Source organism: Pogonomyrmex barbatus, unplaced genomic scaffold (genome assembly GCF_055798465.1).
Source record: "Pogonomyrmex barbatus isolate J1 unplaced genomic scaffold, ASM5579846v1 scaffold16, whole genome shotgun sequence".
NCBI lineage: Eukaryota > Metazoa > Arthropoda > Insecta > Hymenoptera > Formicidae > Pogonomyrmex > Pogonomyrmex barbatus.
In genome coordinates this window covers 1,181,750-1,202,604 of record NW_028297112.1, presented here as the reverse complement: position 1 = coordinate 1,202,604, position 20,855 = coordinate 1,181,750, and the positions used below count along the sequence as shown (strand labels likewise).

Genomic DNA, 20,855 nt, shown 5'->3' with positions numbered 1-20,855 from the left:
ATATATATATATATATATATATATATTAATATATGTTTATTTTTTTTCCGCGTAGTAAAAAAATATATATTAGCAAAATATGCGTATTGTACGAGATAGAAAAAACTTCTTAAAATTCTTGAAATTCTTTTAGAACTTTATCTTAAAACCATTTGTATCTTCTATTAAATACTTTTTCAAACATTTTTTGTAAAATGTATCATTAAAATTATTTCTATTTAGCCTTCCATTTTTCTCTCCCGGAAAATACGATCAATCATTTTTTTACGAAAACTAGAACAGTACAAAACGCGCGCTTCGCGCGCGCCATTTATTTTTTAATATTATATATTTTTATATAAAATATTTACATCACATATTATATAATCTTGCTATTAAAAATCTCACGTAATTACTAATATTAATTAATTAACATTACTCCGAATTTTCATTTCCAAAATTTAATATTTATTCTTGTTCCTGATATTTCCTCCGCGTGTAAAGCTCAAAGAAAAGATGTATACCTTATATATAATTTTGTTATAAACGTTGAAATTTTCTTTTGTGTTTTCCTTTTTGTTTGAGATAGCGATACAATAGCGCGCGGCCTTGGTACTTTGTTTACAATCGATCGGGTATTGTATACGCGCGCGCAACGCGTTATCATTCAACCACCGACACTCGTGCGGGCAGGTGGTGTTACGTTAATCGCTCCGCATTTTCACATTTTCTTTTCGAAACGAAGTCGCGACGAATTCTAGATGATGTTCAGAACATCTTACGATGCATGTTATAATAAACGTTGACCGCTCGCGCAGTTTGTCGGATTTATACGTACATATCAAAAGACGACTTGTTTTATTTGAATATTCCGGACGGCGGGAACTGACTCGTATTCACTGATCAACGCTTATCTTTTGAAGCATAAGAATAATTTATTATAATAGTAATAATTTATTTTTGTAAACGATACTGTAACGATGGGTATTGCCTTAACATGACGGAAAGGCTGCGTATTCTGAAGGGCTTTCTTTAATGATCTTAATTCGAGTATCTTCAATATAAATTCTCCTGGAATGGTGCTTCTCTACTTTGAAATTCTCACTCTGATTTAAGTGCAATTTACATTTTGTAATATGTATAGTTAGTTTATTGTATCAATCATTTATTAGTCTAGCCAAACTATTGTTGTTTTTAATTAAGAGTTTTTACCTGCCGCGGCTGGTACGTCACATGTTTACGAGCGCTCCGCGCGCTACCAATGTTTCACCGGCGTTCGTAGGTCACAGGTCACAGTACGAATCGTATTTCTTCGCATTTTTTTAATGCTAAACAATACCAAATTGTGTTGTATCTTGTATGAATAGTAAATGCTTCTTAACGCGCGTGATTAACAACTCGTAAGCACATCGAAATGACGAATCTCTAACGAAGTATATACATATTTAACGTAATTTATTTCTTTGATATTCATGAATTTTTATAAACAATAACCCCTCCAATGGGTATGGCCTTGACGTGGCAGAGGGGCTCAGTATTCCGAGGGATTCTTTTGGGTTCCCCAACGGAATCCCAAAGACGAAGAAGCTAACAGTACCCGTTGCACCGTTATTAGTAACATTAATGTTAACATTAGGTAATATTATTGTTATTAATAATGTACTAACACAGCATAGCCACGAGTCGTTCAATGACTCTTATGTGGCAAGTTAATCGGTCAATTTTTTAAATCGACCGTCATTTTTCCGCTTTTCAAGTGAATGAACGAACTGCAACCAGTTCGTCGCGCCGCACGTCTGCTTCGGGAGTGCCGTACAAATGGCCGGACTACAAAACTTTCATTTAAAATTAGTCCGCGCGCGATTATAATAATTCGCGAGTGTTTTACGCGAGTGTCCTGTGCTGCGAGGACATCCGACGACCCGACATCTCGAGAGGAGGAGGAGGCCTAGGAGAGGCATCGAGCATCGGCGGAGCAACCTTGCGGTAAATATATATTTTCTTTCTCAATATAAAATTAATCAGTTTCACATTTATTTGGATTAATAAATTTTGATAATTTAAAATTTATAGTTTTTTTTTCGGAAAAGAAAAACAGTTTAAAAGTTTGTTATACGCCTTTATTTCTATAAAGATTTTTGTTGAAAATTATTTCATTATTTTAATGAATATTTAATTGAAGACTAAATATGTAGATTTGTAATATATGTAAAAGCTTTTTTATAAAATATTATTTAGAGTGCTGTTATAATTTGAATGTTCTGTTTCTGTGTTACAGAATCATCGTAGCTACGTGGCAGATTCACTCCGCTGTTGCGCATCGGATCGGTAAGTGACACCATTTTTTTAATAGGGTTACAAATCTGTGAAACTTGTTTTAGATTATTTTTATATATTTATATTTATAAAAAAGTATTGCAGTCTTCATAGATCTTCATAGATTTGTTGCCCTAAAATGGATTCCATTAATAGAATCCCATTCTATTCATGACTTTCAAAATACACGGATTTTTTGAAGGTTTCGATACGGTAATTATAAAAATGTGCAGAAAAGTTTTGTTAGTCGTCCTATTTTGTATTTATTTCCTTGAAAAAAGAAAGAGAAGATTTATATACTTTAGTTTTTTCTCGTTTTTTTCTCTTTCTACCTTCTTCAAGGTTTTACTTATGCTATTATCTCGTAGGGATACCGTTAAATTTTTTACCTTTTTGCTTTCAATGCGGCAACGATTTATTGCGTTCAAAAAATTATCGTCATATTAAACACATACGAAACTGTGGTTAGTTTCATTGTCTTTATTTTCAAAAAATTATTTCTAAAACTGCCGAAAATCATTAAAACGTGTTTATAGAATTTGTATGGTCATTACGATCATTAATTATGATAGAAAAAAAAAAAAGAAAAGATATCGCAAATTTTAAAAAGGATTCAAGACTTAAAGAAAGAAAGGAGAAGATTTTATAAAATAAATTATTAAAAAAAGTTAAGAAATTAATAATATTTAGAAGTAAAAAAATATATATATTATAAATTAAAATTAAATATATTATACTAATTTTATTTTATATAATTAAAAATATTTAAAGAGAGACATATATGTATATAAATAAGTATAATTCAAGCTATCAAAATTTATATATATATAAAACTACAATTTATAATCACAAAATAATTCTGTTAAAAACTTCTTTTTTGAATCTAAGAATATAAAATTATTTGTTTACTTCATTTGTTTATTTCAACAAAATAGGAATTTAATTCAAATAAAATAAATGTTTATCTGCATTCCTTGAAAACTTATGAGGTAAGATCAAAATTATGAGAGTAAAATTTCGATTTATTAAGACTGTCAAATTGAATTATGCAGCATAATTTCTGTGTTTCAAATAGTATTGTATGTATATGTATCTTATATATATACTTGTGAATTGCAAGTACAAAAGCACATGCAAATCTCGAAATTGGTTGGTGCACAAAAGAACAATGCGTTTCGTGTTCTTCGTACAGCCTCTCTCATAATTGCGATATTTGGTCTTGCATGACAAAGGTGCCCACAAAAGGTAACATTTGCTAATATTCGCACGCGCGTGCATATGTGCAGTTATATATCCCGCGTGTTTCAATGGATTCACCATTTTGTGATGAAAAGAAGAATTGTTGAAACCGGCTGCTTAATCGTCGCTGAGGGCAAAATTTCCGTTCCAATGGTAAATAAGTCGTGAAAACCACGCGAACCGCTAAGAATTTTTCACGTGAGAAAAGATAACGCGATTTATCTTTCATTTCTATAAAAAAAAAAAAATAATAATCACAACTGTGACGAATGGATTCTATGAATTTACGTCTACAAAAAGCGTTTCTTCTTTAAATTGTTTTAAATTTTTGCATTTAATATATATGTGAAAAAAATTTATCTGTTTTTATATGTAATAAACCCCATAATTTTTTACTTTTGATAAAAAAAATAACACGTGATGGGTAATCAAGAAAGGTCGATCCTAGGAATCCCAGTAGGGCGCATATCGGGCCTAACTGCATTAAGATTACGAAGTAAGGCTTGAAGCGGCGAAATTGACCGAGACCTCATCGTGCGGTCATTATACCTCTCCATCGTTTACAACGTTCGTAATTCGTAAATAACAGTGCCGGTGCGCCATGGCTCCGCGGGCGTTTAGCATATTTTATAGAGAAAAGGAACGGAAGAGAAAAACGGAAAAATAGAACGCCGTCGGATGCGGGAGGGATGGAAATAAATTAAATTGAGGTGAGATGAGAGCACGTGTGATGGATACGCAGGATTTTATTTTATTTCCAAAATTCGGAGAGATTTCATTGTCACAATCTGTGAAATTATTCCGTAGTGATAGGTTTCGATAAATTGTACGTAAAGAAATACAAATTATATTTTTTAATTACAGTGTGAGGATAATAATCAGTTTGCAGTATGATAAAGTTTTAATTATTGTATTTAATTATTTTTGCATAAAAGAGATTATACAATGATTGTACATTAAATTCCTGAAATAATTAAGAAAAATAAAGATTTAATTACAATTTATAATTATGATAATAATAATAATAATCATATTTCTTACTAATAAAAATATGTTATATGAAAATGATTTTAACAAACTTTTTTTTACGTAAGAAGTTGAGAAAACGACATAAATCTGTCGTTCGAATGATCCGGAAAATTTGAAGCGACGTATTCTCAAATTCCTACCTTCGTTCTGACTTCGTCACGCTCGATCTGGAGACGCGCCATCGATCCATCATCAAGAAGAGAGAAGTATCCGGCGGTATCTGGAATACGTCAAAGTAAGCTTTGAGTTTCGCTCGTGTATTTCGTCCCTTTTCGGAGAGAGAAGGCCATCTCGCGCGCGCGAGACCATATGGTCGTCGGCGGCACAGGTCATTATTTTCTAGCAGGATTGTTCAGAAGAGGGGTCCAAAGAGGAAGGGGAACGTGGAAAGGGAGAGGATCGGAGGATCCACCAACGAAATTGCTTGAAAATTACTCGACGCACCTCGCCCCGGCTTTTCGTTTTTCGGGGATAATTTTATGATCCCCGGGATTTTTAATTTGAATTTCAATACGGAGCGAGACGCACATGATCCTTCTTCTTCGTGCCTCATTTTTTTTTTTCCCGAACGCCGATACCGACTGCCACGTCGAAAGTATCGATTCATCCGGAGAATGGCAGGGTATCTGTTCCGCTTAAATTATTTCCGCAAAAAATTGATCCGCACATCCCAAATGTTGTATCATCAACGTTATACATACGTGTCGTTGAAGTATCGTGTGAGGAAATTTAGCAAAAAAATTTTATTAAAGATTAAATTTAGAATAAATACTGAAGGATACCGTTACAGTAATATACTTACAGTCCCCTTAATCACGTGCCGTAGATAAATTATAACTTTTTATGCTGTAACTTTACGCTCTACCTCGGCGTCAGCCAGCTATGTGATACATTGGGTAGCACTTAGGATTTAATATGCGTCTCTTTTTATCGACGTATTAAGAACGTACCGCCGTTAAGATCGTGCCGCTAGTCATGCGAGGAGAGTTTAAAATACCGTGACGAAGATTGTACACACGCAGAAACATGGCAGCGTTTTACGAGTGCGTTGTCGTGTACACACTTTCGTTCAGTTCGTTAAAGAAGAGTGACTCGAAATTTCTAAGCAGCCACTTCGTTCCGCTCTCGAGAAATCTTAGAGTGATCTCAGATCTCCACTGAACGTCTCTCAACTCTTATGCAGATGCAGCTTTGCACGAAACTCGTCCGCCTGAAATGCTCCCGGAGCGTTTATCCTGATTTGCATATTTCTTAAGACACGCGGCGGGGAATCGCGCGAGAAACTAAAATACAATCTGGAACGGAATACCGTGGTTTTTACGACGCTGTTAATCGATAAAACTTGAAATAATGAACGCGCGTATCTAACAAGAAGTGCTAATTGCTTCCTCAATTAGTATCCTTTTGCGCTCGGTCGTGGCTGTAAACTTGTATTTATTGACATGACATCACATTTGAATGATGTGTATCACATCTGTCGCAATGGTATGGTATGCCGATTGCATCGGCGCGAAATATCAGGCATTTACTACTTACTTTACCGCAAGCGGAATTAAGATAAAATTGCATAATACATGCATCGTAATTGTGACACATGTTCACAAATTGGCTCGGCTCAATCGCTTGTTTCTCTTTGCTCTTGCGTCCTTCTTTCTTTTACTTTTAGCGCTAACCATACTCCCTGGTAAAAATAGAGAATGGTCCTGCTGTTCATTCCGCCCTTTCTAGATTTTTGGAGGATAGAGCCTGGCGTCGGAACTGTATTTTTTCCTCTTTGAAGATAAATCCGTCTACCCGCGTGCCATATGTCGACTTAATCCTGGAAAACATTTTCCGATTTCTCGCATGCAACAGATGGCTGGGTGGAACAGCGGCCTTCTTTCGATGGATATCTGGAAATCTCGTTATCTAATGTTTTATATCTTTAACAATATATATAATTGAATTAAATTGAAGTTGGACTAAATATAATATAAACATGACAGAAAGAGAGAGAAGTTATATATATTAAATTATTTTATATATTATTATATATAATTATATAATAATTTAAATAATAATATTATATGTTAAATATCATATATTATATATATATATATTTTATAAATTATTATATATATATGTATTATATATATATTAAAGAAAATACTTGTTCTAATCTGCAATTCTAAATAAGAAAAATAAAAAAATTGTGAATTAAGACTATTAGAAAGATATAATATAATATAATATAATATAATATAATATAATATAAAAAATATAATTTCATTTTCACAAAAAATTTAAAAAATTACAAATTATTTTAAGAAATTATTTTAGATCTAAAATCTTTGTTTCATTTTTTGACAATTAAGGCATAGGACATAACAATTCATATAACAATGTGTACTCCTATGTAACTCCTATGAATTCAGAAGAGGTAGAAATGACGTGATACATCGCAAGAGGAATGTGTGTGGGAAGGGACGATCTTCTATTATAAATCATAAGGATGATTATGTTAAAATCCGCTAGGGTCAGCTCATTAGTTCGCGAAATATCGTCCGGTTTCTCTTTTTATCTTGACTTCCCAAGGCTATCTAGTCGGGGGGGACGAGATGAACGACGTAGAAAACAATTTGGACGACCCATTTGAGATGTGGGTAGTGCCTTAATTAGTCCCACCATAGCAGATTACCAATCAGCAATTCGGCAATTACGATGCGATAATTTTTCAACCTGCTGATCATTATATTCTTTAAGTACGATAAGTATATCGATAGCATACTGATATACGAAAATGTATTTTTCCTCATTTTCTGCTCATTACTCGTACTTCATTGTAAAAATGTCGGAATATATAAATTTTAAAATTATTATTTTTGTATATTTATTTTTTGTTTTTTTACGAATTAAATTAATAGAATAGAAAAATACAATAAAAAATAAATACAATTCTTAAAAATATAAATAAATAAATTTTTATTCATAAAACAATATTGTTAAATATTGTAAAAAAGTATGTAAAATCTAAAATAAAAAAATTTCAAATTATCTTTGTTATCTTCTGGCCCAAAATAAAAACTGTATGACAATAATATTAATAGTGATAATAATAAAATTGCATAAATAATTTGTTAAAATATGAAATTATATCTTAAAAGTAGACTTTTCAATTTAGTACAATTAAAACATTAAAAAATTCCCATTTATTCTCTTCTTATTTTTATGTGAAAATAAAAAGAGGATAGCATCTATTCAATTTCGACAAATCTTCCTCTTTTCTGCCCCTCTCGCCTTGAGCCAATCCCACGAAAGAAACTGTTAAATCTATTACGGCTGTAAAGCTCGATCACGATCATGTTCCGTGAAGAGGGTCGAGGATCGAGTCTCGAGCGGCGAGTTGCATCTTAGTATGAAGGGGGGATAAAAGGGAGAGACAGAGAAGTGTGTTTTGTAGTTTCGGTGGGCCAGGTCGCAGGTAGGCGGCAAGCGGACCCCTGAAATCGCTCGAAAAATGAGGGGGTATACAGGCCCCCGTAACATTTCTCTTCTCTTTTTTCTTATTCGAACGCGATATAATCGTTTGTCCTCCCATGGAGGGTGAACGTGGAAGGATAGCGGTGAAAGGGATGAAAATCGCGTAGCAGTTTGTCTCTCCGTAACTCTTCCAGCTTGATGATTTTGTTCTCCCGTGTCTTATCGCCGCTGATATCTTACGCACATATTAATCTTTATAATTTAAAATTGTAATGTAATATAATTTAGAATTAACACGCAGGTGCAACTAATTTATCAAATTACTCTGGAGTTATTTTTTAATAACATTATATCAAATTATACCAATGACAGATGATATTTAATTTAAAACGAGATTTAGACAAAAAAATTCAAATTTGTTTTCAAAAATATAAAAAAATGTCAAAAAGATCTACAATTTCGATAAAATTTTACGGGAAGGATCTAAGGCAGAGTAATAAAGTCAGAAAAGCAGATTTCGTGTAAGTTCTTATCTGCAGGATGTTCATCTCTCTGAAAAAAGGATCACCAAGACAAAGATACTTGATATACTTAGTGGAAACATGTTATCGAAATTGTTAACGTTTTTCTTCAAAACAATGATATTTCGGATGAATGTAAATAAGAACAGCATACATCATCATTGTTTTTTCATTCTCTTATCATTATCTTATCATTATTTTTTTAACATGCCTCGTCAATTTTATACTCAATTAAGTATGGAGTTTAAAAAAAAAAAAAAAGAATCCGTACATAGTTGGTAAGAAAATAATCCTTGTAATTTTATGATCAACACATCTCTCTGTCGTTTTCTTAAATCTCTTAGAAACTAAAGAGTATATATTTTCATAATTAATTTTATACGTTTATTAATTTAAATTTTTTAAATCTTGGTGTAATAAAAAATGGAGATCTTACATCCGTATTTAATATATTTATATATTTCAGTTGTTTATATATTTATGATACAATCTTACATAAATTGCTATTTACAAAGAATTACTATTTTAAAACAGGAATCTAGATCTGTATTCTTCATGATTTTATTTTTACATTATCTAATGTCCTTAATTTTAAAAATAATTATTATAAAAATAATTGTTAGCATGTGAAGGAAATTAAGAAAAATGAAAAATGAAAAATGAAAAGTGCCTCTTCTAATTGTTTAGAGAAAATCAGTCTCAAATTGCTAAGATGTGCAGATCATTCTATCTCTAGTACGAGTATTGATCCAGTGAGTTTTCTATAGTAACAACTTGGAACTTTGCATTTCTTTTATTCGACGAGTTTTCTACCTCTCGAGTTTTCTATTTCTTATATTTTTTGCTACGTGCGTCAGGGAAGTATGAATGCCTTCGGGAAATACGAAAATTTCTCGTGGACGAGAGAGTCTTTCGAAACAAATATCTCCGATGACTCGTCAACTCGAATGTTACGCGGTCATCACTGTCGCTGAGGGCTGTTTGTTACCGTCGTTGTTACTCGGCGTGTCTACCTGAGTTGACATTTTCGGCGTCCTATCTATCGAGTCTGTTTCTTGATTTTTCTCTAGATCGACGTAATATACGTGCCGGGCTGCGTAACAGAGCAGCATCATCTCGATTAGTACCAGCGCGTTGCTTGTCACTGAAATCGAGAACATAAAAATTATGAAATGACTTTATCTACCGCAGCATGTTGTTTTATCTATTATCTGTTATCAACACAACACAATGAAAGATCTTAAGATTATAAAAAGATTTTAAAATCTATATGTTGTTCTAAGCATATATTAAAAAAAAGAAATGAATTTGATAATTTAGAAGTATGTTCTTAGAATCTAATATGATTTTAATTCAACCAATAATAATAATAATGTTAATAAATTTTACTTTTTATAATTGAAAATATAAAGTATTAATATTAATATTAATATATAACTTTACAAAATATCATACAACATCAATGTCCAAAAGAGGTCTTTTTACAAACGATATGCTAGCTCATATCAATATGAATTTATTCATAGCACGTATGTGTAACGGATGAATTTTTATGGCGGTTGCGGATGCTACTTGACATCTCTTTTCTCAGTAAAACGAGTTTCTTTGTTACATTAGGTCACAGGTCTGCGACGCGGTAAGAAGTAGAGTATTCTAAATTCTAAATTCAAGAACGAACGATCTTATCATGCTGTTTGAAGAAACTATCGAGCCGTAAAATCATTCTTTTATCAGTCCCTAACCTGAATATGGTATAATAGTAAATTAAATGATAAACAGATAAGAATGGTATAATATATACAGTTCCGGAAGCTTATTTAATGCAAACAAAAGACGTCAAATAAATTATTAATTTTCACTTTGTCATAATATGAGATAATAAACACGAAACATATTTATATATATATTATATATTACATAATATTTAATGAACATAAAAAAATTATCTAAAAAAATTGTGTGATATATATTTTATAATTTTTTCTAATCAATCTACAACAACTAATATTTATTTAAAAATGTATGACTTAACTAAATACATAAATAAATGATTGTTAAATATAAATGAATTGATTAAATAATATTTAAAGATGTAGTCACGTTCATGAACTTTTAATAATAATAGAATCTTTAATAATAATAATGTTTCTTAATCAGAGCTTTCCGATATTGATAACGATTATAACTTTTAATTTCTTCTTTATTCAATTTTAATCGTTAACTTTAATTAGAACAGAACTGAGCAAAGACAAATGATTATGAATAGCAACACTATGTTACCATTTGCATAAATTGCCGGTGTGAGGGGAGGATTGCATGGAAATACTCCTGCGGCAGGTAGTGCTCTCATGATAATACCGGTTTGTAATTTAGAGAACAATAGTACTAATTGCAACACCAATGTCTTGTAATGTAGCTTGGCCTCTGAAACCGACATTAATCAGAAACTTTCATTTCTATTAATTTCACATGAACAATAATATAGATTTTACGGAAATTGCTTCCTGCAACACTCATACAATGATACCAGTATAATTTCCATTGTTCAACTACATAGAATGTGTTAGACTTGACTATGACAAATTTCTCTCGACAAGTGTACAAATTGTAATTAAGAAGGAAGCGTCAACAAAAGGGATATACATATACTAATTTGTTTCATTAAATCGCATAAAAAAAAATTAATATATAGAATTAATAATAATATAATAATTAATAATAAATGAATATAATTATGATAATTGTTACATTAATAATACAAATAAAATTAAATAAAAATTATTATAAATAAATAGATTAATAAAATTTAAGAAATTTTCTTAGTTTAAAAGTTTTTTTATCAAAATAAATTGCATTAAATAGAATAATATCACATTATAAATTTTAATCTATTAAAATACGAATGTTTGTCTTTTTGAGAAAATTGTATGAGAAAAGATAAAATGATGATCAATTGTGCAAAGACATAATGAAAAATGGATTTATTATATTGTTGTGGATGAATCTTCCCTAAAATATATGGCAAGAGAATCCTTGAATAAATATGAATCATACTCATGAATCACACATTTCACCTGGAATTACTGCATGCAAAGTCTTTGTAGTAATAGTTAGACTATATATCCCTAGGAGTATACTGATTATCATGAATGGCTGGAAGAATACACTGTATTGTATAGTGAGCATTGAATCCTCGGCTGCCATGTAAAGCAGTATGAAATAGAGAAGACCCTGAAAATAACAAAGATTTTCTTAAATCTTGAAATTCTTTCAAAATTTTTATATCTTAATTACATTATGTTTTTTTGTTACACTGTAGAAAATTTAAATTAATGCTATGTAGACGATAATTGATTCTTATAAGTTTTAATTATAAATTTTAATCAGTTTGGGAGGTAATTATAGATAGTTATTTAGCGCGAAAAGAGCGATAATCAGAGCGTGAAGAGGGGGAAGGAAGATCTTTTTTACTTGGACGATAGGAAGCTGTAGGGCTAGAATTCCTATCCAAGACAAATTGGCGTCGGTCATTTGAAGGTTCGGAAAGGGCAGACAGGGCCAGCAGCAACACGGTCCAACTTTTAACATCAACGTTGGAGTCTCGCTGATCTTTCGACGACCAACGTCCACCAGAAGAAGATAGAGCCGATATAGCGAAATCATTAGAAAAATCTGAATGATCGCCTCCGATAGTAACTGGCCCCTGTCGAAAATCGAATGAACATTACTGTCGCATATTTTGTAAGACAAATGGACGAGCGTTACGTGATAAAATCTTAAGAAAAAGTTATCGTTGTTGAAATTAAAATTATTACATAAAACTTAAAAATGTAATTAACAAAGCCTCGTTTTATCAGTTTTTTAAATTACAGTTGTTATTATGTTATTACATTATTATTTTGATTGATTGTAAAAACAAGACAGTGAGTATTTTATATAATAATATAAACTTTATAAATAATGTGAATTAATAATAATGTAAAGAAAAAGAATTGACTAAGACTTTCTTATTCAAATGAAAAAATTTTAAGCGAATTATCAGGTCAATATTTAACGTATGAAAGAGACTAATAAATCTTTATTTCGGAGTAGCAGTATGATTAACAATGCAAACATATTATTTGCAAAGTCAGAGTTATAAAGACTGTAGACTAATTAGATTAATAATTCAATTGATAAATAAGTGAATAATAAGAATTATTTTAAAAAATTATTTGTTATTATATATAAAGTGCATTTTAAATTTATGTTCGAACTTGCGAACATATTTCGCTCAAATGAGCATATTAAGAAACGAAGAAAAATTATTCAAAATTAAGTCCCTGTCCGTCGATTAATGCCACCTATGATCTTATTATTATTTAGATTTTTTGCTGATTAAAATTTTTTTTTTATTTAAATATTTAAACTTTGAAGCTTCTCTTTTTTATTTAAAAATATATTTAAAAAAAGTTGTTTTTAAAAGAAATTTTTATTTTACTATAGAAAATAAAAGATTTTTTATATTAAGATTTATATACGTATTAAATATATATGTGAAATTATAGAGATCTGTAATATTCAATTTGAATTACAGATTGCCTAAGATGGGCATAAAAGCATGAAGTGAAAACAGAATTAACACAATTATGTTTATGTTTTTACGCTTTGTCAGTGGTAAGTTTCTCTCGTTATTTCACTAATGTATTGTTAAATAATTGCAATCGATATCTATTTCTTACCTTGGTATTGCAATTGCTATGAGACTGCAGAAACTTATGATGGGATACACTGATAGAATCATAATGGCGTTTGTTTTATAAAATGCCGAATCTTTTTGGGAAAGGACATTGTGACAAGCATCGGCAGATAAATAAATTGTAAGAACCAAAATTATTGATCCGACACTTAGCAATGCAGTACCAACTGCATTCAAATCTGTAACAAGAAACAATGATTAAATAAACGATTTATAAATATAACTATCTTTTTCAATAAAATTTTACTCAATAAAGACTTTATAAAAATTTATAATATAGCTTTTTCGTACTTTTATTTTTAAATTAAGCAGTTTTTTTATTGCTATTATTTATAATATTTTATTATATTTTGATTTACTTTTAATTTATAAATTAATAAGCTCCATGATAATATAATTTATATAAGTATTTAATTTATTTACTATTTTTTGTTTATAATTATACTTTCTAAAAATATTTTATTTAATTTTATTGAAAACAAAAATAGAATACTTGAATATTAAGATCTAAATATAAGATCGAAACATTTTAATCTCTCTCTCTGTCTCTCTCTGTCTCTCTCTCTCTCTCTCTCTCTCTCTCTCTCTCTCTCTCTATTTTACTATTTATTTATTACGTGATGAGGCATTCTTCCAATGTTTTCCAAGTCATTATCGTTATTTTTATTTTTAAACTTATCTTATCAGCGAATAAATCTGATAATAAAGACGTTTAAATTTTTCGCAACGTGATTACAGTTTTATCAATTGAAGTTAGGAAGCTAATGCGAATCGCGATGTTATAGGTAACTTGCTATAAACTGATTGTAAGAACAGCTTATAATACAGTTTTGAGAAACAAATACATATCTAATTCCAATTACTGTTATTACATTTTCATTAATCTTCTTGATACGTATCTATCGGAAAGACATTTTTATAAGACTTATAAATACTAAGAAGCAGTTATCTAAATTCGATTATCTAAGCGATAAGGAAAATTGATTAAAATAGACTGAAAAATGTCTATAGCTTATTTGATGTAATTTTATACACGATACGCAAAAAACAATAATATATCTTGATGAAGATATCTTTGATATAAAAATATTGAAAGATGAAAGGTAAAGCAATTATTTCAATGAATATATAATTATAGATACATAGAGATGTATATATTTTTTATGTACGATAATAAAAAAATTATATTATATAAGAAGTTAGTTACTCTAAATAGAAAAGTGCATATATACAAAGAAAATTACATTATCACATATGGAACAGTAAATCGTGACTTATCAAAAGCTTGCCGCTATATGCTGTTTAATTTATTCGTTCAATAAACTTTATAACGAGTGAACGAATGAATTATACAATTGTTTGCGAATCGTGCGATTGTATCAAACATTTGCATAGTTCACAAAAGTAACTGTTTAAAGTTTAGCTTTTATAACTTAAAAAATATTTGTTGCAAATAATACAACCACACACAAGCCAAACAAATATCTTTGTGAAACATTATATATAAGTAAAGTATTATTTTATTATTTTTATTTTTTATTGCATTACAAATTTCTAGATGTGCAGATAAATAATGTTTCTTATACATTCTTAATATATTTTTATTATTTATTTACATTTTCTTTATAGTATCTAGTTCTGCAAAACTTGATTCCTTACAATATTTATTGTAAGGATATTTATCTTTATACAGTACTTTTATAACGGATAAGGATCATAAAAGTTAAATGTTTCCTATCGATTTTCTTAATAGAGTCTATAAATATCTTGCTCGTGTAAAACGCACGTAAAAGTAACAAGTACTCTTCGCGTAAGTTACGTTGAGAATTTTCGAGGATGTTCAACTCGCACGAATACATATAAAGCCTATGTACCATGTACCATGAGACTTGTGTCCAACTTTCACCGATGGGCTTACGTCGCTCAATGCAAGTGTACATTGTATGCATCGCGATAAACTCGTTTTCGTAAAAAAAAAAAAAGAGATGATATTAACATAGCAGCATATTTCCATACGAATGATATGATTACACAAAACGATATGATTACACAAAAAGAGCCCCTTTTATTAGATATAAAAATTATTCTATTCGAAATTTTAAAAGAGAAGCAATTTCTAGAGCGCTTAATACAGTGGTAGCGAATTGAATACACTGATATTTCCGTTACGCTATTTCTGTTTGTACTATTTCTGTTGCGCCAAACTCGGAATACCTGCTTTAGATACGTAACTCACTTTCTATTATAATAATATATCGAGCAAAGTACTCGAGCCTTCAAAAATTGCATTATAAAATTGCAGTGGATATCTTGGAAATAAGGGAATCGATATTAAGTAAGTCGAGGTCATCAAGTGATATATGAGTCAACATGATAATTGTTCTATAATAAGAATTGTATCACGAAAGTATTCAGAAAAGTAAAAGTTTCTCACGATTTAATAATTTAATAATAAATAGAACAGAATTATTTATCATTAAATCGTTAATTTTATTCACTTTTATAATTACTATTTAAATTAATAACTTGTTCGTTATTCAATTCAATATTTATTTGTGTAAATTATACGCAGAATTACAATTATTATTACAAATCTATTAAATATTAGAAGTAGGAAATAGTATTATTATATTACAATTATTGATATTATAATTGCAACATTTTCTTTTTCGCGTGTTCTAGGCATATTAATTATTTCACTTAACTTTGTATATTTCATTCTTTTTTTAAAATGGAATATTTCAGTTGTATTGTAACGTAAAACTTTCGCGACTATTGGACCGTTATCCGGATGTCGAGACTCACTTTCTACGAGTTCAATAGCAGAGGGCACATAACTTGGGTTGCAATAAGTATCCGTGTGCACAGCAAAATTTTTTATGGTGTCGTCCATGATTGAAGATATTTCACTGACAGATTTTCCACCGAAAGAGAATTGTCGTCTCACACACCTGACCGTTTGTCACGAGTTTGACAAACGCGAGGCGCGCTCGCGAAGTAGTCTTACCAACCAATTCGTGAGAGAGAGAGACAGACGCGCTGTGAACAGTGAGAGTGAGTCCCCACTTTTACCTTACCGCCATTACGATGTTGTAACAAATTATCACAAAAACTGTGTACTCTGCTTGCAAGAGAAGAAGAAAAAGAAGAAGAAGAAGAAGAGAGAGAGAGAGAGAGAAAGAGAGAGAGAGAGAAATAGTGTAAAAAGTTTCCTTTCCGTAAACTTTCTCCCCACTGCAATTTTAAGACATTTTTACATAAAGTAAATGAAATAAATTAAACAATTATTATCATGCTCTATGTAGATAAAAATAAGTAAAAGTATATATACATTACTGTTATAAATAAATAGTTTAAAATTAAAATAATGAAATTAATGTTAATGACAGATGTTAGAAGAAATCAAAATGTAATATTAAAATTATAAATATGGGTAAAATTATTAGAATTAGTAAGATTATTTCAAATTATTAAAACTATTGAACTTATTGAAAGAAAATATTGAAAATACTAATTATTCTTTTAAAACGTAGAATTTATAAGCCTTTGAACAGTGTGTTAAGAAATGAAGGTAAAAGTACAATTATATCAAAAAATGAATATTAAGTATATTAAGTAAAGTTTTAAGTAAAGTAAAGTATTAAGTAAAGTATTAAGTAAAGTAAAAATATACTTGTTATTACTAATAATATAATATAATAATCAATTTTAATTTTCAAAGAGTTTATAATTTTTTTGTATTATATTTCTGCATATCGCGACCTTGATCAGTAATAGTATAATGTCATAATATCGAGCAGATCTCGATTATGTAAATGGATATATTATATATCGCTTAACTTAATCATTTTGATGCTAATTTTTCTTGTTTTGAATTGTGCATTAATGAAGAACTTATACGCACACAAAAAAATTGCATACTCTTTGATTAGAATATATTTTTGAAATCTTATTTCTCTTTCTCTCTTTGTTGTAATAATTAAATATATGTATATTATATATATTTATATCAAATTTATCAAAAGAATTTTGTCTTAATATAGGTAGACATTAGAACTATGTATGTAGAGAAGATTATGAATATACATTTATTCATTTAAAAACATATCGATTAACGCATTAAAAATCAAGCCTTGACAAAACCGCCTTGATAATATGAGAATATGCAGTTTATTCTAACATGATATATGTTATATAATTGATAATTATGACTGTTAGATGATTTAATTATAATATTTCATATAAGAAAATGAAATATACATAAGTTGCATACTTTATTATTGTTGCCTAGAAATATAAATCATTTTGCATCAATGCCTCAGCAAAATCAATTATTATTTTATTTTCTTATTTTATAATTTAATTAATTTTAGAATAACATATATTTTATTTTTATCTTATTTTATTTTATTTTACTTTTACTACGCAAAAATTATATTAGATTATTCGTAATTAATAATATTTCATAAGAGCAATTATACATTCTTAAAGTTTCTTATTTTTAATTTTATTACCAATTGAAAACTTATTGTTACAGCGTAATATTTTCTGACTTATCATTAGTAACTCTTACTGGTTAGCGGTACTAACTTAACTAGTCTGAAAAAGAAAATATCGGTCACCACGTATCTTCGTATGATACCCGTTACCGACTGTCGTTGAATTAATTTTTTTCTATAAATAATATAGAATATGAATAAATAATTAAGAAAGGTCATAATTTTTTTATTATTATGTTATTATATTTATGCTTGTGAGAAAAAAATTTTACGCTAGAATGTTTCTTTTTTTATAATTTGGCAAATCTTTATATGCTTTTGAAAACATAAATTGTATAAAAATGTAATTTTTCTTAATATCATACATATTTCTATTCTTGTTTATTATAATTTTGTAAAAGAATATATAAAATTAAATTTTACGGTTTTCCGATTCAAAATAACTTGAGGGATTTCAAGAATTCTTTAAGAATTTAAACTTAAATAAGGGGAGAAAATTCTTTCTCTTTCTAATTTTAAATCAATAATTTCTTAACAGATTATAAGAGATTGAATTTTGTATTTTTGGTTTCACGAAGATTTAAAGCAGCTTTATTGGAAAATTGAAAGTAACTTTAGTAAGAAATATATTTGTAAATATTTTTGTAAAAACACATACTATTGCGTACACACACACACACACACACACACACACACACACACACACACACACACACACACACACACACACACACACACACACACACACACACACACACACACACACACACACACACACACACACACACACACACACACACACACACACACACACACACACACACACACACACACACACACACACACACACACACACACACACACACACACACACACACACACACACACACACACACACACACACACACACACACACACACACACACACCATATATATATATATGGTAATATCATTTACCATAATTTTTTATTTTATATTTTTTAAATATTAAACTATGCAAAAGTATATATATTTATAAAATTGTTAATTTAAATTTTACGATTACACTTTATCTATGTACGTGTGTATACAGCTATATACATATATGTGCGTGCGTACAGCTCAATATCATCCATAAAAGTTCGGAATATCTAATGGAAAACTTTTTCAACATGTTCGATTTGAAGAATTTATATTATATATTTACAATACGTTATCATAACACGCAGATAGTATGAAAAATTTTGGCAGGTCGTTACAATACTATTGGGAGAAAAATTGGAAACCAGAGAAGTGATTGATAGCCTGTTTGATGCTGCAGTTTCAATTTACATCCGATTCGTTAATATTTTTTTTCATTTCATTTTTCGCAATCCTGAAATACTGAAAATAAAACCAGTTATGACATATATTTTAATTAAATAAAAAAATTGTTTAATAATTTATTTAATAAATTGACAATGAATTTAATAAAGTAAACTGAATTAGTAATTTTTCAAATTATCAAATTATTAAAATAGATTAATAATTAAGTACGTTTTAATAAACAAAAAAATAGTAGAAACTAAATTATAGACTATAATTTTTTTATAATTATGTATACATATATATATATATATAAATATATATATATATATATATAAAATTTTCTCATTAAATTTTTTTATTAATTTAATATTTAATAATTTCAAATTGATTTATATACAAATAAATCAATTTGAAATTATCAAATGTTTATTTAATTTATAAAAACTTAAATCGTAACTTATATCCTTATTCTCGTTGATGAAAACTTTTGTCAGTTAAAATGATAATTAATTTATAATCCTCAAAAGCGATTCCTTTGAATTTAATTAATTCGTTTGCCACGTATCGCTTCTCTTTCGGCTTTCCGATCGTCATACGGCGACGACGACGTGATGGAATGTCTTTTTTAAAGACCAATATCGGCAAAGTCTCATCTTGCCGAGGGAAAAGCTTGATAAATGCTTCCCCATAAAGAGGGAAAGAGGTAAATGTGATAGCGGTTTTAACTAATTTCCACGCGATTTTTTGCAAGCCGATCTAGTCGTTGTGTTCCAATTAAACGACGTCACTGATATTAGATATATTAACAGAAGAGTGAGATAGGAAAGAGAAGAAGACGATTGCGATCGATTGAAGGACTGAACTTAAAATATCGGATAGATGAATCTCAAAAACTCAAGCTCGAAGAAGCCTTGCCAAGACGAAGAACCTTACGAAGTTTGTATGTGTGACCTTGGATCGAAGGAAGAAGTGGGACGAAAGGGGTCGATTCCTTGTGCAGATTAAGCGCATGCATGCGAGATTGCTTCCTCTCCTAGCGCCGCTCGCGAGCTGTTTAAAGGTTGAAGGATCTGCTCGCGAAATTGGCTTCGTTAATACATATTGATATTGATAGGCAAACTTTATCGTGATAAAACAAAGATATATAGTGATGTAATTTATTTATATGATGTTACGGAAAAATATATGCATTCTGTACGAGAGTTTGATAATATTTCATAATTATTGGATTTTATGCAATAAACACGGAAACATTTCTGAATCTATGAAAAAAAGTGAGAATTCATAAAGAATTTATCACGATCTCATTATTGAAGAAGTTACGTTACAGTAAAAAGATGTGAGTTGTAATAGAGAATGGAAATAGATGAAGGAGAGGTTCTTCCGAATCCAAGTCACGTTTAATCTTTCGAGAATTATGCATTCTGTCGCCTTGCTTGTTTGCACAGTAAGAATACGTCTGTGAAGTCATTTGCTCTAATTGATAATTCAAAAAAGTTTTGAAGCCTAATATTTAAAATATTATATATATATATATATATATAAAATATCCGGACGGATACGCGCTCATTCTATGATCTCTGATAATTAATAACTCGTTACTAATTATGAAAATCGTTACTAATTATAAAATGGTAGAAGACTTTTCTGTTTTTTGATCTATTCTATCTGCACACAATTGGTACCATTAGGAATTAGACACTCTGCATATCTTATTCATATATTCTTCTTTCAATTCTTCTTATTTTAAGATAATAATAAAATTCATTAAGTTTCCATTTTGATTA

The 20,855-nt window shown here is 29.5% G+C and overlaps 1 protein-coding gene across 1 annotated transcript; it reads right to left on the bottom strand.

The window, feature by feature from the left end:
• Positions 1–8,980: 8,980 nt before the first annotated feature.
• Positions 8,981–16,340, bottom strand: LOC105423037 (organic solute transporter alpha-like protein). Its single transcript, XM_011632672.2, has 6 exons — positions 16,087–16,340; positions 13,265–13,460; positions 12,015–12,246; positions 11,618–11,774; positions 10,824–10,967; positions 8,981–9,687 (listed from the first exon to the last, which is right to left on the bottom strand). The coding sequence occupies exons 1-6, from the start codon at positions 16,172–16,174 to the stop codon at positions 9,494–9,496; spliced, it is 1,011 nt and encodes a 336-aa protein (XP_011630974.1). The 5' UTR covers positions 16,175–16,340; the 3' UTR covers positions 8,981–9,493.
• Positions 16,341–20,855: the final 4,515 nt, after the last annotated feature.

Coding starts and splice junctions, on each gene's coding strand:
- LOC105423037 (XM_011632672.2), bottom strand. CDS start 16,174: ATGGACGACACCATAAAAAATTTTGCTGTGCACACGGATACTTATTGC. Junction 11,775..12,014: donor TACAGCTTCCTATCGTCCAA/GTAAAAAAGATC, acceptor TGTTATTTTCAG/GGTCTTCTCTATTTCATACT. Junction 9,688..10,823: donor ACCGGCAATTTATGCAAATG/GTAACATAGTGT, acceptor TCTCGATTTCAG/TGACAAGCAACGCGCTGGTA.